Source organism: Pseudopodoces humilis, chromosome 8, assembly GCF_049639895.1.
Source record: "Pseudopodoces humilis isolate 2021_Gansu_Grassland_sample_001 chromosome 8, ASM4963989v1, whole genome shotgun sequence".
Classification (NCBI taxonomy): Eukaryota; Metazoa; Chordata; class Aves; order Passeriformes; family Paridae; genus Pseudopodoces; species Pseudopodoces humilis.
Window position 1 is genome coordinate 28,115,026 of NC_142207.1, and position 23,419 is coordinate 28,138,444.

Below are 23,419 nucleotides of genomic sequence, written 5' to 3' on the forward strand. Positions count from 1 at the left end.
GGCTAAGAGGATTAACTCTGCATTCCCTTTGTCCTAGTAACCCTTCTCTGCATCTGCTCTACTTTCATTTCTCTTGAGTGTTGGTGACCAGAATTTTGCATGAGAGCAGTGGTACCAGTTCTTTCTGGTTTTAGTTGTTTAATTTTGGAGGTTGTATTGTGGTTGTTGCTGTTCAGTTTGGTTTTTTTCCTTCCCATGAGAGATGCATTAATAGTTCATAGCTTATTTGATTCACATTGAGCAATAGGTTGATGAGTTCCATTTGTGGAGATTTTTTTTGATCTTGTTAGTCCCTAAAATGTGATATATGAAATCCATTTAAAGCCAAGTAATAGCTTCAGACTGTCCAGTTTTTTCTTTGTGGTGTTCTGATGGTTCTCTCTGTTGGGGGCGCCCTTGGTTTCTCAACGGCAGCTTTTGTTGGTATGCTTCTATTGTCATGTGCCAGGATCAGTTATTAAAATAGTAAGATTAGTCATAGAAGCAGTCTTTGAAGAAATTTTTGGTAAGTTTCCTCCACTCCCATTTTCTGCTCTTTCACCATTGGTCTCTGCTATCTAACATAGATAATTTGGTAATTTTGTTTTATAATTTTCATCTTGTCACATGCATCAAAGCTTACAAGATTGGTGACTGAAGAAGTCATTCTGTTGTACCCTAAGCCCTGAAACTCTTAAGATAAAGGCTGATTTTTATAATAATTGTGCAAATACGTTTAAATAAGGAGGGGAAAGGTTTCCATATAATTTTAGAATGTTGAGTACTAACAAAAGCTTAACCTTTTTCTTCACCTAAACAGAGCTCAGCTGTGCCTAGAGCTTGGGCCTCAACTGACCATCTCTCCATAGTGTGGTAAGATAATGGAACAAAGGTTAATTGACTGACCGTGCATAGCTCTCTTCTCTACTTTAAAAGTTATCACTTTCTACCATAATTTAACTTCAGTTTAGTATTATGGTGAAGTCTCTTCTGACCAGTTTTATCACCCTGGATCTTTCCTTTATAGATTTAATTTTACTTATTCTGCCTTCTAGGTGCAAAGAACTGATCCTGGCTACCATTAGAGCTTTCTTTGATCTCATAGATGAAAACACAAGGCAGGTCTGTATATTTACCCATCACACTTTCTTCTCCCATCTCAGAATGTTTAACCAGGATAAATATTTCCCTGTTATACAGAAAACTTTTTTTTGCTTATTCTAAGTCATGCTGAGAAAATCGCATCCATTTTGTACCAATCACTGAAAAATCCCTTTGTGGTGTTTGACCAAAGAGTCAGAAATAACAAGATGTTAGTTCAGTTTTCATTATTGACTGCTTGATGCTATATAGCTGAGTTGTGGGCTGAACATTTCTTCCATAAAGCAGCAGGTTCAGTTGACCTTGTACCAGGATAAACAAATTTTGTTAGATGTGTAGCTGTGAATTTGACCTTTCAATGTGTACATAAGAGCAGAGTGCAAGACACAGAAGAGGAAGGATTTCAGGCGTTCCTTCTGAAGCTAGTTGGGAAAGACTCCTTTAGTTTTTCATGTATACTTCAATGTGTAATTTAGAGAGACAAAAAGAGGAGTACAGTTGTTCTGCAGCACTGACTGTGCTAGAGGGTAAAACTTTCCAGAAATAAGTTGTAATGGCCACAGTTTTGGAAAGTGGAATAGATGAAGATTAGGCCTGGAAGGTTTATTTGGAAAAAGCAAAACCCCAAACAAAGGTGCAGCCCAGTGTAGCTATACAGCTGGATATGTGAACTTAGATTAGCCTAAATGTGAGAATTTTTCTTAAGCTCTGGCCTAAGTGTCCTCTCAGGAGGAATGCACCCGTGTGTATAAGTAAAGTTTAATAGAATGGTTTCCTGGTGTTATTGGTAGGTGAGAATGTAAAGCTCCCGAAAGTTTTGGCTGTGCTTTATAATATGTAGATTTTCTGTATTGCAGTGATTGCTTATTGATGGCACTGCAGAGTATTGGAATCAGGACAGAAAGGGGCTCAATGACTTCTAACAATCTTTCCTGCCTTCCACCCACAAAACTGTATTGCTAGCTGTGATCATGAGATGATCTTAAGTCACACACTTTGGGAAAAAATTGATGATGCGCTCTTGTTTTAGATAACTGAGGACCCAAAGAAGAGAATGTCTGTACTGAATCACCACTTTGTGAGACACCCTGCGAAGATGTTTGAGGAAAATCCTGAAGCTTTTACAAACCTCACAGGTGTGCAGCAGTTTTCTTTCAAATAGGATTCAGTGATACTCCTTTGTTAATGGTAAATCTTTTCACTAAGTTTCAAAATACCCTTCTGTCCTTCAGACAGGAACAAAGACTGGGACTGTTTCTAATGTTGCCTCATCATTAATCAGTCACCCTATAATTACACAAATAATTTTTTGGTTTATTTGTTTTGTTGCCTTTATTTTGTTTCAAGATCCATGGGGTTTTTATTTTGCCATTAGTAATTAGTAACAGGATCCTAGGGCTTTATTGTTTCCTGTGTAACTGATGATAACTGTTGCATGTAATTGTAAGCAGTAGCAATCCTCTGTTGATTAAATCACATAAAGTTTACATCCATGTTGAGATAGCAGATAAGACCTTGGTGATCAGTAAAAAACAAGATTTTGGATGTAAGGACAATCATTCTTGTAGTGCAGCATACTAAAATACTTATTTTTAGGAGCTTTCATGTGGATTACAGTCAAAGGCTCAAAATGGACTTATTCAGTTTACAATGTAAGTATTTTTTCTCCCATTGTGTTCTTATGTTTGTATTTTTATTTTTGTTTTGGTTGCTTTGTTGGGGGGTTTGTGGTGATTTTTTACTAATGATCTTTTTTTTTTTTAAGGATTCTGATGGAAAATATTTCTCATTTCCTCTTGAAAGCCACAGAAAGTCATACAGTCATGTTTACTGTGAAAATAGTATGTTGGTGAGAAAATACTTCTTTAATGTCTGGAACTGGTTTATAAAGATGTGGGTTTTTTTAACTTCCATTTGCTGCAGTTCTAAGACAGTTAATGAGCAGCTGTTGAAATTGCTGCCATCCATTTACAATCACAGCCTAATGCATGTCAGAGGTACTACCTGCTTTAGTGTGTCACACTTAGAATTCAAGATCTGAAATCTTCAGTGCCACCTGAACCTCAAATGTTTTCTTTCCAACTCTTCAATTTAGCTCTGCATTACTGGGTCCTTTAATTTAGTGCAGTTCTGTATTGATGGTTTTGAAGGAAGAAATTGTTTTTAGTACTGCTGTGTTTTTGCCATACTTCTAATTTAGGAAAGCTGTTTATAGGTTTGCTTTCCCATAATAAAATTTAAGTGAGCCTGAAAGGCTACAGAGATCTTTCACTATGCAGGGAAAGTGAATGGAAGACAGATGAGGAGACAGCACCACTCCAGTTGTCTCCTATGGAGAGGAAGCACCATAATGTGCATTTCTTTTACTTTTATCTTGAGACACATACATTCAGCCAAGTTTTTTTTGCTGTTGTTGTTGTTTTTATATACAAGAATGAAATTAATCACTTGGCAAATTAAAGCTGGATAAATATGCTTTTCAGAACCATGTATTTTACATTAGTGGCAAGAAAATTGAGATGCTTTCCTGTTTCATCCTGCCTGTCCCTGTTGCCCCTCCTCTCCTTGCCAAAGATGGCATTCACACCACCATTGTGAGCAATTGTCTGTGCTTGGTGCTTTTCTAATTGTCCTTCTCAGTGGCACAGTCAGTGCTTACGTGTATCTTGTGATCTTGGCTGTGCTTTGTTAGATTAACTTTTGCTCGTGTTATAATGTCTGAAACACATGCCTAGTACAGCTTGAGAGGAGGAGGGAGGTACAAAACAAATCTCTGAGAGCTGCATCATGGTGCTATCAGAACACTTAAATACTCAAGGGACGGAGCAGTAGGACATTAAATATCTAAAGTATTCCTCTACTGCTTAAAAGAGAACCTTGAGATGTTTCTTTTAGTTAGAAGAGATTAAACATGATGTGTAAGGTGGATATTTTTTAAAGAGAAATTATGAAAGCTTGTTTGCTTAACCTTGCATTTATTCATACAAAGGGTGGCAAATGGAAGCTATTTCAAATCGTTCCTAGAAACCCCCACCATTCCCTCTAAAGCTTCACCTTTCTGTCCTTACAATTATAATTGCAAGATTATGATATTAGTCCTTTAATTATCATCATTTTAACCCCTGCATTTTTAATATATTTATCAATGCAATCACACATAGGTAATGTAGTATTTTATGGTATTGACTTTACAGGACACAAGTAGCTGGATTTATGGCTGCATGAACACTAATTCATCAATGTGGTGAGTATGAATAGTTCCAGTTCTTTATTCAGATGGGTTTTGTGAGACTGTGTTTGAATTTAAAGTGTATAAATTATCCTTGGTAGGAAGGGATTGGGAAGTAAAATTGTTATTGTAAATAATTCATGCTTTCTATATCACCAGGAAAACAGGAAAGAATAGCTTTTCTTAAAATAGGTGATATTCTCCTTCATGGAGCTATATTTTTGACCTCCATAGCAAGAGCTGGAAAGGGACCTTTCACGAGAGCATGAGGTGACAGAACAAGGGGTAGTGGCTTTAAACTGACAGGGCAGGTTTAGATTGGGTATTAGTGAGAAGTTGTTCACTGTGAGGGTGGTGAGGCATTGGAGCAGCTCCCCCACGAAGGCTGTGGATGTCCCATCCCTGGAGATGTTCCAAGCCAGGTTGGATGGGGTCCTGAGTAACCTGGTCTAGTAGAGGGTGTTCCTGCCCATGGCAGAGCTTTTGGAACTAGATGGTTTTTAATGTCCTTTTCAACCCAAAACACTCTGTCATTCTATTTCTTTGGAATCCTGTGACAAAAGATGTCAAATGTTACACAGAGCCACAGGAGTGGATTAAAGTATCTTTTTTTCTTATTTCAAAATTGCTACTGTCATAAAAATATTTAGAAGGGTGGGTGGTTTAGTGGTTATTTGTTACGACAGTCATTACAAAATGGATTTAAAACATTGTCTTAGCTTACATTTTTAAAATAAACTCAAAGTAAATTCAATCTACTCTTCAAATTAGGGAAAGCTTTCAGGCAAAATTGAACTAGCAAAGTACCTGTCTGTTCTGGGATCACTGAGGTGTACAGCCAGAGTCTTGCCTCCAGCAGATAGCCACATGTCACAATTTCTTTTTCCTGATCCAAGAAGTTGGCTGTTACTCCTTTGTATAACTTGGATCAGCATGAAGTGTATGTTAGCCCAGTTCAGCACTGCTACTTAAACCTCATCTAATAATAGTGGGTTTGCTGTGGACTGTGTCCTGAGGTCATGAATACTATTTAGAGAAGCAGCAGTATTCTGGTGTTCAAAAAATCAAAACTTGAAGTGACTGAACAGATGTGTTGCAGTTCAGTGTGTGAACACATTCTAGAACTGCTGCAAACTCTTTTAACAGCTAACAGAATATTTTATTTATATGGTATATTTTAAGTATTTCCATAGGAAAAATTATGCTTTTGATGTTTAACAGATGCTAATAAAACCACATGATAATTCAATGCTAGTGCAATTTTAGCTCATGAAAAGTTTACATTTTTGTGTCTGAAGTTGCCTGCTAATACGTGCTTCAGGTTTTCTGTATGAGAGGGTTGCAGCCTTTGCTTGGTTTGGTTTTGCACAAACAAAATTTGCACTATCTGAAATTTGTAGTTTGATAAATTACTGTAGTGGCAGCACACCCTTTTCTCAATTTAAAATGTTAATTCAGAGAGAGAGAGAGAAGCTGGTATGTTAATCCACTGCCATAATGCTGGGCCTGCATAATGAATATGTTCATCCTGTAATGTGCATTAATTTTTACAGCCTGGAAGCTGCTGATTTATCCTGGAGAGCTGAGTTACTTCCAACCACCAAGGTTAGTGTGTACCTGACTTGTAAGAGGGAGAGGTGCTTCAGGGGGTGGTTGCAAATCATAGGGGAAGGAGCTGTTCTGTTAGGAGCATTGGAACAGGCTGTATTCCACGGGAAGAGGGTACAAGAGGGTACAACTGGAACTGGCAAGGGGCAAGCTAAGGAGTATGTTCAGTAATGACTTTTCTTCTTTCTTTCCTTCCTTTTCTTTTTTCCTCCCATTTTAAGGTTGTAATGCTGAAACTTGTGGACTATCCTTCTTTGTCCCACATTGTCATTCAGGTGCCACCTGCAGTTGGCAATAAGGTAAAAAATACGACATTCAGAAGTTGCTTGCTTAGTGTACTCGTAACGTCGAGGTGCTATGACAGGAAGAAAAGGAAGTATATTAAACATGTGCTAAGTTTCTTTGGGAAACCGTAGACCCACACTGTGGTGTGGTTTGAAAGTAGCTTTTGTTAGCTTCTGTAAGCTCAGAAACTCTTTGATAAAATACCAAACAACAAGGCTTGAATAGCACTTGAAATACATACAAAGCCACAGTTCTCAAATCAGTTCTTAGAGTTCTTGAAGATTCCAGTGGTAATCTTCCTTGTTTCTCTTAATACTCTGGTTGTTTTCCTGAATGTTCATACCTTTGAACAGTCATTTCTCTTACCCAGGTTAGCAGAAAATATAGATAATTGAAGGCACCACACCTGGATCCTGGGAAGCATAGATCAGATAGCTCTGCAAGTTCTTAAACCTCAGAAGATGCAACAGACTGAGTTCTGCAGAGTTCAACAGTTTGAATCTCACAAATATCTTTGCATCAAGAGCTCTCAGGATCCCAGTAAGAGGGACATTTGAAAGCTTAGTGTGTTACCCATCTGGATCTGGCAGACCTTTCTGTAGATCCATCTGGATCTGCCATTTCCAGTTAGTCCTGGAAATGGCAGAATACTGAATTGGAATTTCCAGTCTAATCAGATCTGACATTGCTTTCTGTGACACAAATGCAGTCTCTGAGTCTCCGGTATAATAATCCATGATCCAAGAAATTATTCACAGCACAAGTGAGCGTGATGTTCTTCTCTGAGTGTGTCTTCAGATAGTTGTGACAGAGGCATCTTGCAGTGAAATTAGTAATGCATGATGTTCAGGGTAAGCAAAGATAGAGATCACTTGGGAAATGTAATTTGCAAATACAAAGGTTTTCTAGTCTTGTGCTTGGTTCAGATCTGTTTTTAATATCCTCAATTGCAGTATACTTTGGGCTGTGAATTCTTCAAAGAGGATTCCAGAACAGTACAGCTCCCTGTAACACATCTTTTTTCCTTTGGTAAGTATAGCATATTGCTTTTGGAAAGAAAGAAAAACTAATGCAACTAACCTTTGGATAGTATATTTGCCAAAAAAGTCAGGTCAGGAGGTTTTTGGGGGTTGTTTTCACTAAAGCTAACACAGCTTTTGTTAGTGACAAAGAAATAAGAAATATGGGGGTTTAGACTAATAGATATGAAAGTGTGTAATTCCCCTGGAAAAGAATCTGAAAATGTAGAGAAAATATCTGAGTTCTCAGAAAATTTTATCTAATTAGTGAAAATATGACATCCTTTATAGGGCTTTCTTCAAACAAAATTCTATTAAATTCAACTGGATTGCTTTACAATGTCCAGCTCCAACACTTCAACCAAGTAAGAATGCTACTTAAGTTTTTAAGGTAATGTGACCAACTGTTTGTCTGGAGAAAAGTGAGTGACTGCTATTTTTTTGTGTTCTAGATATATCAAGCTTTCAAAATTTATATAGACAGCCATTGCCAGTCACTCAGAGGTAAACAGAAGTCTTCTAAAGTACAAATTTATAAAACAAATGGTTGCAAGTTTGTAGAAACTAAAGTCTTCTCATGCAGTGGAGTTTAGGCCATCCTGTTATAATCTGTTCAAATGTGTCTGTTAATATCTCTCATTTCCCACTTTAAGAAGGATGCATCAATGAAAATGAGGAATTAGTCCTTAAGTGTTTGTTTTTCTTACTTCCCAGCAAAGGGAAGTTGAATTTCCATCAGGATTCTGCCTTATATTGAAAGTGTTACTTGAGAAAAGCATATTTGGCCAGGATTTTTATTTGTTGATAATGGGACTCAAATTTGAATGTTGAGCTACATAAGCTTAAACAGGATGGGTTGCTAAAGGACCCTGTTCCAAAAAAAGGAAAGTGATGGACTTTATTAGACTGAGGTTTTGTTTCATGTCAAAAAGCAAAACTCTTCTCATAACTATTCATCCTTTAAACACTGATGTCTCACTGTTTTTTCCTGTAACAGCCTGATTTTAAAAATGTCATTTTTTGTTTGCTGCTAAGTTCTCTGATCTGCACTGCAATGTCAGTTCTTAATTAAGTTTATATTTTTTTAATGCTGTTCCATTTCAGAAAGGAAACCTAGTGTTTACAGACTTCATATCCCCTGGTCTTATGAAGACTCAATAACTGTAGCAAAGTAAGAACTTTAACATTTAATAACTTATTGATATGTTTTTTAAAGAATATTTGCATCCTGTTGTGCTAATATTTCTGATGTGAGACAGTTTCTTCAGACTTAAGTGTTTGACTTCTGCATCTTTTCCTCATTTACCTTTCTGCCCTTGGCGACAAAGTCGTTTTGACTTTTCCTAGAGTAAGAATGCCTACTAATTGTTTGCTTACTGATCCTCACTAATTTTCTTGAAAAGGAAGTCAGATATGCTGGTCTGAAATTCTCAGGATGATCATTGACCCCCTCATGAGTGGGAAACAGTGGCTGCTCTGTATGCTGGCTTCCTCCTGGAAGCCAAGGCTTGGATTACAACAGCAGCCCTGTGTTCGCTTCAGCAGCATAGTCCTGACAAAATCAAATGATACGGTTTGAAATATATTTGTCGCTTAGGAAGTTGAACAACCTGACTGTATTTTAGATGGTAGGAAAACTGTATTTCTAATTTATTTTAGAAGTCTTAAGGACACCTCACAATTTCCAACCCCCTGTGTTTTTCAACAGCATAATACTTGCAGGAAACTGAATTGTATTCTTGAGGATCTGTTCTTCCCATTTCTGGCACTCAGCATATTTGCATGCTCTGTGAGGCAGTGTGTTCACTGAACCCATCTACTTTCCTTAGTGCCGTGTCCCTCAATATTCAGAGGAGAGGGAATTGAGGATATTACATAGTTCTTTGTGACAGGATAAACTAGTTCCTTACACCATTTTGCTTACAGCTTGTGGTGACACCTGGTGTGGTAGATCTGCTTTGTGTGCACTTGTTGAAGACTGAGACATGTTTGGTTTTTCTGCTTGGTTATAAGGACAGCAGTGACCATGTAAGTTGCTGTTTCAGAGTTCCATCTCTTACTGAGATTTCTGCCAGACTTCACATTGCTCAGCCTCCCAATGACAGCAGCCTGCCAGAGTTAAACATCTACTCTTCCCCAGACTGTCAGTATGAAGTGAGTAAAATGGTTTTATTTTATAGCTAGTTTGCATTGCAGGATAATTTTTGCATAATTCAGTCTTTTAAAACGTAGTTAATTAATCTAAATAAATACTAAGCAAATCTAAAGGTGGGTGGTTTGGCCTTTTTGACATGTAGTGTGTGTTACAAGTATTTTGCAACAGCTGGGTTAGTACTGAAAGTTGGACTCTAAGACTTTAAAGCATTTGATTTTAATTATCAGTGGTAAGGTGTTGTACATTTTTGTTGTGAGATTGCTGTGTTCTGAAACTTAAGTTTGCATCTTAAAAATTAAAGTATTTTGTACTTATGCTTACTGTTGTATGAAACAATTTTTTTTTCCCCAAGGTAATTCTGAAGACATCACTTCTACAGGTTCTTGGACAGGTAAGAAAACCTAATACTAAATTGGTTTTTATATGTCAGAAGCATCTATAGAATTTTTTGCTTCCTCCCTTCCTTACTGTGGCAGTTCAGATTCCTTCTTTATGCCAAGAGGAGCACTATTCAGTAATCATTTTGCAGCCGTGTCCCTTGGCAAGGATCCCTGCTGGATGAATGTCAGGCCCCAGTCCTTAGAGGAGCAGAAAAGCTCTCTAGCTCTAAAGAGCTGCTCTAAATGTGGAGCATGTGGCTTTGTGGTGAGCTCAGTATCTGTAGGTCACTTTAACTTTCTTGCCTGATGAGTCAGTGGTGTTAAAACTCTAAAATACATTTGGCATCAATTAAATTGGGGGAAAAAGTCTAAGTAGGTCCATATGCTCCTTTTCAACAAATCTTCTTTGGTTATCAATGAAGAATACATTTCGACATGGGGATCAGTAAAAATAGACTGGCCATCTGCAGTTCTCTGGATCTAAAGAGTAATTAATTTGCAAGCACCTAAGTGTAGTGCTGGAATAAAACTGGCAAGGTTCTCTACGTGAATGTATGCATTTAGAGCAAAGATTTTTCATTTTGTTGTTATTTTACAAGAATTTATAGGCTACTGGTATATTAATTTTGACTTGGGAGAGTGGAAGCCAATTAATTCATGCATATAATTGCTTCCAAAAGTTCTTTGCCTGAAAGCATATATAACTATATTCAGATTTTGCTTGGAAAGTGGCCTTTAAATTGTTTTAAACTTACTTTACTGAAATGTGATACTTGATTTTTTTAATACTTGTCTTGACTGGAAAAAAACCCCATTTGTTTCTAATTTGATCATTTATCCAAACCTGTTTCATTAGCTGCTTACGAAAGATTCTAGCCTTCTCCATCTATAACATTAAGTGCTATTGGAGATTATCAAATATGTGTTAAAATTATAAACTGGATCTTTTTAAGAAGGATTTTCTAATCTCATTATCATTCTGACTTCATGATAATATTTGTGCATGTGTTTTTAAAATACATTTTTATAGATAGAAATGAAATCATCCCTTTATCCTTATCTTTCAGATAGTAAGGTTCCATGCTGGTGCTTTTCCAGTCTGTATTGTTTCTAATATTCTTCTTACTTATGGAGGACAACTGAGCACATTGAGATCAACAGGTAGCTTTCTAAAAATCTGCATATTTTTATCTGTCACAAGTGTTTTTAGAGAAATTGCTTGTCAAATTTACTGATGAAAGACTAGATGTGAATTTTTAAAGCTAAACATCATTCAGCTTATGGAAATACTTGGATCTGCACTCTTCATTTTTTCTCAGGTAGTTCTTCAAGGTTGTGTTGTAGAGAAATATTTCCTTATTATTTTAAATTGCTGTCCCTCCTCTGTGAAATATTGGTGTTGCACAGTAGTTAAGAATTACTAGAAGTCTACTTAAAAATATATGTAAAAGTTTAAATACATTGTTGACGTGCAAAAAACACTATTTCTTGCAGGAAGGTGAGATTTCCATAACAGCTTTGAGCCACATCTTCAGACAAAAGGCATTTTTATTAGAATTCAGGGGGTGTTTGTAACAAACTCCACAATGTCTCTAGAAGCTCATGTGCCCTATTACCTTCATGTGGGGGACCCAGTGGAGAAGGGCCTTGGTGGTGAAGTGTGCAGCCTTGCAGCACTCTTACAAGATACGGTTATTTTTTTTTTTTTTCAAGTCAACTCACCCTTGTCTGAATTTATATTTTGTTCTGGATGATCTTTATTAAAGTTTGTGACATGACAGTAACTACAGATGCTCTCCTTTCTTGATTCTAGGCCAGTGTTCAGACTTCTCCCTCGAACTAGTTAGGACAGCAAAGCCCTACAAAGTAGAACCTCTTATAAGCATTGTTGTGTTTCTGCAGGGGTGAGTTTGCATCATTTATTTGTTTAAAGCAGTTCCCAAAACAGAAGTTTCAGTAAAACTGTTGCCAGGGAGGAATATTATTTTATCTGTAGTCACTGTAAACACCTGACTGTTATTTTGCTTGAAAGACTGTAATAGAAAGAATGGTTGATAGATATCTAACTGTTAAGAGCAATTGGAAGTGATAAATAATACTGCTTTCATGTTTTTGGCAGGTTTAACTGGTTTAGAGAGATATGGGAATCACTGTCACTACCAGAGGTGGATGCTGCTGTACTGAGTAGTCAGGATGCATGGTTCCCCCTTGTGTCCCTGATTCTATTTCTTTTTGGGACAGGCATTGCCTACTGGAGTGGAATATTTTTCTCTACATCTCTGAGACTCTTCTCTTCATTATGGTTAATTCTGATTAGGTAAAGCAATGTGATGCTATATAATTATGCTCTTCTAGATGACTTTGACCCTGACAGTTGGGTTTTTTTTGTTTTTTTGCTTCTGTGTTAATGCTTGGGCAAGACTGAATTCTGGGCAGAGTGAATTTATACATGATTTTAGATATCTGTGTTTGAAAGGAAGCAGAAATTCATGTCTGGGAAGAAGTACAACAGGAGTTTTGTTTATGGCTTTTTTTTTTTTTTTAGACCTACTGAACTTCAAAAAGATAAGTTGATTACACCTAGAAGGCTCTGTGGGATGATATCTCTTGCTTTGGTTAGCTGGAGCACTTGTGGTGCATTTGCTGTACTCATTATTTATCTTCAATACTTGTTCAAGGTACTGAAAGGCTAAACATTTTGTATTTGTAACTGAATTGAAAATTTCAGGTGCTTTGAATTAACCCCAGGTTAAAAGCAAAAATCCAAATTGCCCTTTTTCATGCATAAATGTTATTATTCTCATACTTGAAATAGGTATTTCTAATTTATCAGTGTCATAATCCTGTAATTTGTATAATTTTTCTTCTTTTGTTAATGCTTCTTAGAAAGCAATGTGTGGTCCCATGTGCCCACTACAACAATGCAGATAATTGAAAATTTTAACTTGTAGCTAGGCAATATTATAAAAACAAAGACTTGAAGAGTAAGGAGTTCTCAGTTTCTTTTCCTATACTACAGCTTTTGTGTGAAGAATCCTTACTAAACAAGCAACTGCTTGTCTTACAGGTTGTAAAACTGCATGTGACTGTAAGAGCAGAGCAAAACATACACAACAGGGTGAGTCTGTTTCCTGCTTCTGTTCCAAGCTGTGGCCAAAAATTGTCTGGCAAACTTCTGCCTTGCTACTCTTAGGTTGTGCTGCAGTGGCTGGGCAGCTGTAGTTCACTTGCTGCATCTATGATGTGAAAGAGCAGCCAGGCCATGAGAGCCTACTCCATCACACATGACTGCTGTTTGAAGTTTCTGCAGTGTGAACTTGTCATCTAAGAAGAAAACTCTTGTCTCTGAATACACACAGAATTTGTCTAAAATTTGGTATTTGATTATGCATGGCTTATCTTTAAAAAAAAAAATCTGGTAATAATCTATAGTGCAGGTAAAACTGTTTGTTCTAGATAGGCAGCATGTGGACTTTAAGGATTTTTGGTCCAGAGGTGACAAATAGGATGTATTGGATGAATATGGACTGAGACTGCAGTAAATAGGGAGCTCTTCAAAACACAGTGAAGAAGTGTTTGATTTCAAGCAGTGTGAACTTTATTTTCTGGGTTACTTTAAGGTATAGGATCAAAGATGGAAGCAGGTGTGGATAACAGCACATGATAACTACCTGCTCTTTTTTGCGAACATAGAACAAAGCAGTCTGACAGAAAAAGTTGTTGAAAGTTTTCTTTGGGTGTTTTTTTTCATGTGTTTAGTTGAAAATTCTCTCCTTTCATCTCTATATAAGTTTATGTTTCATTTGTGGGATATTTTTCTGTCGTTGGAAGTTAGTATCTGCTAACTCATTTCTTTATCTTTGCTATTTATTCCTACAGGTGATATTTTACTCCCAGCTGCATTACTTCCTGTATCTTTCCTGTGAATGGTCATCTCTGATTTTCACCCTTATGCTTTATTATTCCTTTTATTTCGTTCTTCCCCTTTCCAGGACCACCTCTTCAATTCATTGGTGTCAGGGCATCTACACTCTCCATTCTTTTCTTCCATAGACATATGAACTATAAGTGTATGAGAAATTTCTGGTTAAATTTAGATACTTTAAAATCGAACTATTGAACTTTGCTTTTGATGGCTTTTTTGAGACATAAATTGCAGACTTTCTTCCTAAATCACAGCTGGTGTGATGCTATTAGGATATTTTTCCCCTCCTCTTTCCCCAGCATGGCTTCTTACAAGCCTGTGTATATTTTTGTGACTTCTGCCTTTCATTTCCAGGATTCAGGCCACTTAAAAGAAACTTCGCAGAACTCCAGTACACACACAGTCAAAGCCCAGAGTTCGGTGGACAGCATTCCAGAAGCAACGCAGTCTCCTTCCAACTGTAAAACACTTGCTGAAGCTGTTAACAGTCTTAAGATGCACATTACAATCCTTAATTTATTCACGTGGATTGTGCTGCTCAACTTGCCATCTTTAATTTATTGGTTAAAAAATCTCAGGTAAATCCTTAAATTGACACTAAGGTGGAAGAAAGTTACAAGAACCTTTGAAGATAATAAAAATTTTTTTTATTCTTTACATTATTAGTTATGTTGATTATTATTGTTTTCTCTATCCTGTCTGGTTTATACTGTGGTGTAAATAGGTGTTAAGTGAATCAGTGATATGTTGAAGAAAGTAATGTTTCAGAAAGGATATAAAATCAGGCTGGGATGCCATATAGATTTCATGTGTATTTTTTGTCATCAGCTCATGGATATTATTTGGCAGCCTAGTTTAGAAGTGATATCTTCTAAAATCATTTCTTTGCAGGTACAGTATTAGACTTGATCCTGATCCCTGTAGATCCACAGCTGTTATCCTCATATGCATTTTAGAAATTCTGATGAATTCAAGTACTTCTGAAGTGAAATCAAGGTACTGTAGCCCAAGCTCTAGTTTTGCTTTCCTGCTTCTTCGTGAATTGCCATTTGTGTGTTAAACTTAATTTATGCTGTAATTGTTCAGCCTCTATAGAGATTCATGAACTCATATGGTTAAGTCTAAAAGATGAGTTAAAGTGTGTGCAAAGTACCCCTAGCTCAGCTGAGAGGAAAATATCCCCTGTATTTGCCACATGGAAATAAATGAAGTATGTGCTATCTAAGCAATTGGCTGCATAACAGCTTCTTGAAATGTGACTTTTTAACTCAGGATTCATTGAATCCTTTCAAATGTCACAGAATCCAAATACATTGAGCAATTATTGTCAGACAGTTACAAAGAAAAGGGAATTCTGAAGGATTATAGTTATGTTCTTGTAGCTTCCCTTATGGGAGTAGAAATATAATGTGTTCTTTAGTGGATTGAGAAATTCTGAGAACTTGGTTTAGCTGACAGAATATTTTTTGTTGAAATATAAATTAATCAATGCCTTGTGAATGACAGTCAATAATAATTAATGTAATTTATCCTCTTGACCAGTGCCTCTTATCTCAAGTGATCTAAACCATTAAGTCTTCCTATGTTATGGAGAACAAATTTTCAAATTAATATAGTATTTTTAAGGACATTAACCTCTTTGAATAATTTCTCTTGCTTATGCATCAGTTTTTATGGCCTATTAGACCTAGTTTTTCAGTTTTAAAGGTTAAAAAAGCCTTGAAATATAAATTATTTTGCAAAGGGAAATGAAACTTTTGCATACTTTCTGCATATCTGGCTAGAAAATGATAATTTTTTTTCTTTGTATTCTTACAGTAAACTCTTGAAGATTGCAGCCAAAGTTCCACTCCCTTTGTCTGTTGCAATGCTGGCCTTTGGACGAATGCATTTATATAGAGTCCCACACTTTGTAACCTTCTCTCTTCTTCTACATGTGCTGTGCTGTTTTGTGTAATGTTCATTCTGTATAGGACATATATAGGACAATGCACCCTAGAAACTTAACACTGGAGATGGGAAAAATTGCAACACAGAAATGCCTAAATTAATATGATCAGTAGTTTACATTATGTGGGAAAGAGGACAGAACTGTGAATACTTCACAAAAAAATAATGGTTTTATTCATGTTGCTTAGAAAACTTTTCCTGGTGTTTATTTCGTGTTTCTGAAAATGGAGTGATTTAACTGTGTATAAGCACATGACTCATATCAGTGCAACATCTCAATACTCTGCCTTGTAGACACTTTGGTATTTCACTATACTGCTTTGTGAAAACAGACCTTTTCTACTCACTGGGCCATGCAGTGTCTGTGTTCGGAACTTGCATCTCTTGCAGGTCTAAAATGCTGGTTAAAACTCAATACATTTCAAGCACACTGTGACTATCACAAAAACCACACAGCCAAGTATACTTTGAATTATTTTATGTTATATTCAAAAGCTGCCATATTTGTGTCTAGACAAACTAGAATGTACTGCTTATATAGAACTGTTATTTCTATCAAATCGTTTGTTCAAACAGTGTGAGTTGAACATTTGTGAGATTATTGCAAGTCTTACACATTTTACTTTTTGTGAGAGTGAGAAAACAACACTATTCTATGTAGCTTTCTATTCAGGAAGGATACCAGCAGATTCATAAACAGTTTGCTGTAATGTTGTTTTAAAACATTGTCAGTTTTCTCTGGAATTTTGAAATTAATCCTTGGACTTTGTCCATATGTAGAAGCTAGAAAACATTGAGATATGGTGTGAGTAAACAGTGCAGTTGCTGCAGTCTAAGTAGACAAGGCATGCTTTTTTATTGTTGTAAACAGAGAATCAACCATTTCCTAATAAATTCCAATACATAAAATGAATATGGAATAGTTACAACCCTGCAAACTCCTGTCCTGCCATAAAGTGCTAACTTCTGCATGTGGACAAATGCAGTAATAGTGGGAAATACTGACCATAATTATTAGCTCTGTATACAAATTTTATCTTAGTGCCTAGATGCTACAGTGACTGCCATTTATAATAAAGCCTACAATAGCTATGTGTAAGGAATTCTGTCCCCTGGGCATGTGTTTTGCCAACAGAAGAAATCTCAGCAGTCCTTAGGTTTAAATGATATATTGATTCTGTGTAGAGATGAGCTTTACTACTTGCTTCTGTGTTAGCTGTCTCTGCTCTGTCTGAGATACCTGTTACCTTCATCTGGAAATACTAGACCAGCTCAATCATCTTATAGGAATACCAAGAGGAAATCTGCTGCTCACAGTCAATCAAGTATACTCTTGATAGTACAGCCAGCCTGACCCATTAGTTCCATCATATCCTAATAATCTTGCCTAAAGTGCCTCAGTTATTTCTAACATGTTGTTAGGGTCAATTCCCTTGAGCTGGCTGGAAAGATTCAATTCACAGTGACTTTCCAAAATGAAGGACAAACGTGAAGAAAGCCATGTGTGTTTTGTTTGCTTATATCCAAGTCAGCAGTTCAAGTTATTAGTAAGTCATTAAAAGTGCTGTAACTGAGTAAGGGTATTGTAGTTAGCCAAATCACTGTCACTGTTATCAGTAATCTATGTGCTGGTATTCTAGTCTTAACCTTTTTAGAAAAGAAGGTTAGATTATATATAGTGTTTGTGAATCAGAAACGTTATTTGAATAGATTATATCTTGATATTTTCTAATCAAATGTATGCTACAGTGTATGTATATAAGATAATTTGTGTGACATAATATACTTGTAGCTAAATGTACCTATTGGTTTAACTAGAAATTGCTGTTCAGACATAGAAGACTAGAATTGTACTTGTAAATGGCTGTGAATGAAAGATTGTGGCAGAACTGCATTAGGGCTGGCAAAGGGCTGTGAAATGTGCAGGGTCTGATTTCTGTGGAAGATAGTTTTCCTTGACTTTCATGGTCTGTTTCGCTTACTACTCCGTTTTACTTCTGGTTTTGTTTTGCCACCTTAACAGTTTCTTTCTGCAGGAATTAGTTTGTTGGAACTATTGGAAATTAAATAGATTCAATATTTAGTATCTTCGATCACTTTCCAAATAGGCCATAAAGTGAAACCTACTGAATTACAGAAGCATAGGATAACACCAATTTTTATTTTTTATTTTTTTTATTTAATGATTTTTTTTAGCTGGAGTTCTATTGTTGATTGTTAGCACTCTTCATAAAGTGGGTTCCAGTATCTTGTGTATATTCCTGCCTGATTTTCAAGTTGGAGGTAGGAATAGGTATAGTCCTGCGTCTGGGATCTCAGCTGACAAGAGTTTTTCACATCTCCCTCAACACTCCCTTTTCTCAGAGATGGTTTACCTTTACTGGGGAAAGGAGGGGAAGTCTTACTCCTGTTTTGAATTTAAATGCACTGTGTGCCATTTAATAGATTTAAACTGTCATCAGGGATGTGTGTTCAGATTGTGCAGTGATCGTGGACTGGACAACTTCAGCTGTTTGGCAGATTAGGAGTCTAATCCCAATTAGATTTACCATATAGTCAATGGATGGTAATAGGATTAGAAAAAGAATTCATCTCATTCTAAGAGACAATGAATTATCCTACTTGTCATTCTGAAAAGGACTAGATTTTGTAACAGTCTGAGATTGTTTTTCAGGTGAAATACAATGATTGTTTGTTGGACAAGAAGCTTCTGTTGGGTGAATCTGTAGTTCTGCCACTGTTCACAGTTATCCTTTCAGCAGAAACATAGGATAACCCTATATATATATATATATATATATATATACGGTTAATTGCATATATAAGGAGATGTAAATATTACTGAAATATCCTTTATTATGAGTGGGCTGTATTTATAAAACAGCTTTTGGCAAGTACATTATAATGTCTCTTACTACCTTTAATTACATTAAAATTCCACTTTATTCTTCAAAGTTTAGATTAGCTAGACTATGTGGGAGGAGATCAAGGCACAAATTTTAAGGGTTTAGACCTCAGGATGCATTCAAAATAAGAACTATTTATGTGACTCTAATAAATTATTTTTTTAATAAGCTATCAGAAACAAAATGAAGAAACAGGGTAAGAACTTAAAATACTAAATGCCACTAACTTTTGGTACAGCAGAATCTTTCTTTGACAGGGAGGGATTTAATGAAAATCTTCTAGTGATAGCTTTATGCCTTGAAATTACTCTTGAAGTCTATAATCTTTTCTGCTTGATGTCATCAAACGTGTTCCTCACAGTCTCATCGTGCTCCAATGACACATGTAGCTAACGCTTCATAGAAAGTCTCCATGTGTCAGATAAGTAAAAACTCTTATCTTCACTGGAATTACCAAATGTACCTTGGAACTGAGAGAATTAATATTGTCCAAAGCTAATCCTTTTAGTTGTGATTTAAAAGTTGGTTGCAGTGGGTCACATTGCAGCATCCCATTGAAAGAGAATTGGTTTGGGGGGTTTTGGTGGGAGGTTTCTTTGTATGTTTTATTTCCAAGAAACCTGCAGTAACTGGAATTTAAGTTAATATTATTTCTGACATTCAGAGTTCTGCCCTAATTTTGATTTTGAGTGAGCTAAGTAATGTAGCAAATGACTCCTTAATATTAATTTGCTATGTTTCAAAACAAATAGATGAATAATGACAAAACCCTAAGCAGTACATTAGTAATACGTTGGAGAAAGCATAGAGACTGCTGGTATGTCTAAGTGAATTTTTCATCTATAACCTAATTGGGCTAACTTTAAAGTCAGTGATTAGTAAAATAAAATGTATTGACATTTAACCTCAGAAGCATTCCATATGTCAGTGTTTGATACATCTCATTTTCCATGTGTTTCCAGTAACAAGTGATGAACTCACTTGGTGTTTTTTGGAAATCTGATAAATCTGATAGATCTGACGGCACAGAATAAAGTCCATTATGTAGCCATTAATAAATCTAAACATTTGAGAAACTTTCATTTGAATCAAGTTTATTTCAAGACAGAGTTGAGTGTGTTTAGACCTTTGTTGGATTTACACTGCAATAAAACCAGCTATTTACTTACCTTTAATATTCTGAGCTATGAAAATGTTTTTGGAAGTGGTTGTAGAGTCTGTACAGAATTATGCTGCTGTTCTAAGTCACTAAGCTACTAGAAAATTGTTGTAAAGTGGACTGAATTCTTAATGCTTATTTTCCATTTAACGTTTTCATGGCAGATGTTTCTCACTTAATTTACAGCTTTGACTTTTTTGCATCTCTTTCTTTTTTCTGGGAGATAACCAGTCTAGCTTTTGTAAGCATTTAGCACTGTACTGTAAAATATAAAATTTTCATCACTGTTCCTTTAGGGGAGACATATTCTTATCACCAAAGCTACATACTTCTGTTGTATAGCCTCTAGAAAATGTGTGACAGTGAAGGACAATTCAAAACTAATCTGTTTTTTAAAGTGCCATTTTTGTGTTTGTTTTAGAGCCAGAACTTTAAATCAGAATACTAGAATCCATAAAGTCATTAAAAATTTGAAAACCTTTAGCAAAGACTATACCTTCTGATGTATATTTTTATTTATGGAAGAATGTGTTCAAAACTTTTAATCAGTTTATTTATCCTCAGACTCAAGTAAAAAGCATACACTTTGTCTTATTAGTAGACACTGATGCTTTTAAAAATGAATTTTAAGCATTTAGAGAGAAAATTCCATAGCTCTTACTTAAGCAAATATGCTCAGCAGATTTTTTCATGAGTCCAAGCACATAACTGCCTCAAATATGTGCTTATTGCCTTGTAGGATGAAAACCTGAGCTGTGATATTTTTACTTTAATTTTCTTAAGGTTTCTTTCTGCATTCTTAAATGTAGATTTTGCTACTCATGCTGTCATAAACAAACCTTGTAAGCATGGCCTCTACAGTTATTGGCAGGTTGTGCTCTGGATTCTGTAGGAATGTGTGGTGTCAGAGCTGAGTTAAACTAAAAACATCCTAAAAACCAGAAGTGGTGAACATCAGAATATTTATTTGTGGCACATCATTGCAGCTGTCTTTGGTTTGCAGTGTTCCTGCTCTGTAGTGCCAAGCAGGATGTTCTCAGAGCAGGGGGAACTGTGACTGACCTGGGAGGAAGTGCAGCAGCTGTGTCCTGTAGACTCGTTCTGTTTGTTGAAAAAACAGCCAAGACTCCTCCAACTTAAATAATTTCAGGGTATACCCAAGTATCAAATGTGCAAGTGTGTGGATGTTTATTTTTACAAAAGGCTAATTGCACTATTTTGGGATCAATTCAGGCTTCAGTATTTTCCACCTACTTCACTCTGAGCTTGGAAACAGGATTTGAGACTGCAGCATCTTGACAGCTGGAATACTTCACAGAAGTCTACAGGTAGTAGACAGGACACATATAATTAGAGTGCCAGACCAAAACTGAAATGTGAAATTCCTCACTGTGACTTTAAAGTTGTAGCTTTCTAGAGAAAAAAAATATATATGTATATACTGTGCCTTAAACCAGTAAATGAATACACTCTAACTGTAGCCTGTGGACTTCCATAGCCTTATATTTGATTTTTGAAGTTGACCAAAAATATTTGTGTGGACCATACTGAAACTTGATTTGGAAAAAGGCTTTAAAAAGTCTTTTGACCCCATTATACACTTGAGAAACCAAGACATAGTTTTTGTTTAGAATCACACCAGCCAAAGTCAGAAAACTTCAGCTGACCTGAATTTTCCAAGCCTTTCTGTTGTGACCAAAAGAAAAATAAGGAAGGAAAACTAGTTGCAGATACCTGTCTCAGCTTTGAAGTCTGTGTGTCAAATTATTTTTAAACATTTTGATCTTTAGTCCTCAAAAACTAAGAAAAAAGATCCTCTTAATTGCAGTTTAAGCAAAATACTGTATTTAAGCCATTGAATAGCAAAATCTTCACCACTGTGAGAAGAGAACTAGACAGGGGTGGGGTTGATTGTTTGTGTTAAGGCTCCAGAAGTTTTGAATACTAAATTTTACTTTTTAGGGAAAATATTAATACAGAAATCCCTGAAAATTCACATGTAGATTCTGCTTTTTGGAAAGTGGAAGGAAAAACTACTTTGGAGAAAAAACAACAACCCTTTTTTTCCTAATTCATTAAAGAAAACTAGAAATACTTAAGATCTTAAAATCTTGTTTTAATATAGTAGAAGGATTTCTTACGTATATATTTTAATACAAAGAGCTCAGAAAAAGCCACCACCGGCTTTCCTTGTCTCTAGAAGATTCTTTGTGTGTTTTGAACAAACCTTCCCAAATTCTGACTTCCCCCCGCTCCCATATTAGCACCACATAGCACTGAACCTTGGAAAGTGATGCCATCTCAGAGCTTCTTGTACTGTGGGTATTTAGACGTGCACACAAGTGACTGCACATCAGCTGGTCACAGAGCTGGTTTGAAGCAACAATCAGCAAAGTTACAAAAAACTTCCTTTCACTGAGCACCATCTTCAGTCTGGGTGCCACAGGGCTGCTGCTGCTGTGGCACAACCCAGAACACGCTATCTTTGTGTCTTCCCTGCTGCTTCCTAATATCTGCTGGCTTAGGAGTTCTAAAGCTCATTCCATTCACCTCACTTTTTATTTTGTGATGGTGTTTCAGCAATCCTAGCCATTGGTGATTTTCTAGCCACTGGAATATTCTAGTATTGCAACCACTAAGGAGGTAGAACTACCGTCAAGGCCTTTATGTATGATGATAATTCGAGAAAAACTCTGTAACTTGATTTCCCACTGACCTTTTAATTGTTTTTTCAAGCACAAAGACAGAATAATGTTGGCCAAAACACCTGGTTTGGGTGGGGATTAGTGGGGAGGGAAGGATTTGTTGGTTGTAAAAGGACTCAAAACTTTGAAGAAGACATGTAATTTTGGGAAAAATCCTATCACTTCTCAAGCAATCTGTCTTAGAAGTTTTTAACTCTTCCTCTATTTTCAGTTCTTATGTAGCTACCATAAATCTGATGTTGTATATGGAACTTACTCTTAATATTTACAGGTTTTTAGAGATGTTGGCAGGGTCTTATCTACAAATATTTGAAAAATGCTATAGCAAATTACTGTGCTTATAAAAACGTTTATAACTGAGTTCTTACAGACCATGCCATATATCATAAACTTTGGCAAAGTCTCTGTCTTGTGAGATGCTGAGAAAACCTTGAAGACATACTTTCAAATAATGTTGTAATTGCTGAAAGATGAAACCTTAGTCTTTAAAAACTGAATTTAGGTGTTTTTTTTGTTGTAGTTGAGGACAACTTGATTGGGAGCTACTTTGGGATGTTCTTACTTTGTTTAGTGGTTTCCCTGGCTACAGTGTATACTTCATTTTTTTTATTTGTTTGTTTTGGTTTTGTTTTTTTTTTTACTTAAGTGTGCATGACTTGAAGTACATTGTATAGCAAATCTCTTGCTAAAGAAACACTTCTGTATATTTTTGTATGATATTCCAACGTGCTTGCATTGCTGCAAATGGTTGTAATTCACAAAAAGTGCCACTGCCCAGTGCTGCCCTGTGGAGTGTTGTTACCTGTACTGCTGTTGTACAAACATGCTGATGAGTGTTGTGAGCGACGTTTGCCTTTAGTCTTGGCTCAGGTACTCATGTAGAGCAGTTTGGTGCTTTTCCTTCTGACTTGTAATACTTGGGATTCTAAACAGAAAATAAAAGTGGTAAACAAAAGCTTTGTGGTTGGAGCAGTGCTTTAACAGGTGCTTCTTTCACACCTCAAGTAGAATGCAATAA

The 23,419-nt window shown here is 36.2% G+C and overlaps 1 protein-coding gene across 1 annotated transcript in view; it reads left to right on the top strand.

The window, feature by feature from the left end:
* The window catches only part of PGAP1 (post-GPI attachment to proteins inositol deacylase 1), a 33,393-nt gene extending 10,037 nt beyond the window's left edge, over positions 1-23,356 (top strand). The window contains exons 6-27 of the mRNA XM_005520030.3: positions 800-852; positions 1,035-1,101; positions 2,111-2,216; positions 2,677-2,732; positions 2,846-2,929; positions 4,275-4,324; positions 5,863-5,914; positions 6,139-6,216; positions 7,156-7,231; positions 7,513-7,586; positions 7,674-7,725; positions 8,326-8,392; positions 9,267-9,375; positions 9,729-9,767; positions 10,824-10,917; positions 11,570-11,660; positions 11,876-12,073; positions 12,302-12,434; positions 12,824-12,874; positions 14,036-14,259; positions 14,573-14,677; positions 15,500-23,356. Of these exons, the coding sequence (XP_005520087.2) occupies positions 800-852; positions 1,035-1,101; positions 2,111-2,216; positions 2,677-2,732; positions 2,846-2,929; positions 4,275-4,324; positions 5,863-5,914; positions 6,139-6,216; positions 7,156-7,231; positions 7,513-7,586; positions 7,674-7,725; positions 8,326-8,392; positions 9,267-9,375; positions 9,729-9,767; positions 10,824-10,917; positions 11,570-11,660; positions 11,876-12,073; positions 12,302-12,434; positions 12,824-12,874; positions 14,036-14,259; positions 14,573-14,677; positions 15,500-15,638 (1,998 nt within the window). The 3' untranslated portion in view covers positions 15,639-23,356. The remainder of the gene's footprint in view (positions 1-799; positions 853-1,034; positions 1,102-2,110; positions 2,217-2,676; positions 2,733-2,845; positions 2,930-4,274; positions 4,325-5,862; positions 5,915-6,138; positions 6,217-7,155; positions 7,232-7,512; positions 7,587-7,673; positions 7,726-8,325; positions 8,393-9,266; positions 9,376-9,728; positions 9,768-10,823; positions 10,918-11,569; positions 11,661-11,875; positions 12,074-12,301; positions 12,435-12,823; positions 12,875-14,035; positions 14,260-14,572; positions 14,678-15,499) is intronic.
* The last annotated feature ends 63 nt before the right edge of the window (positions 23,357-23,419 follow it).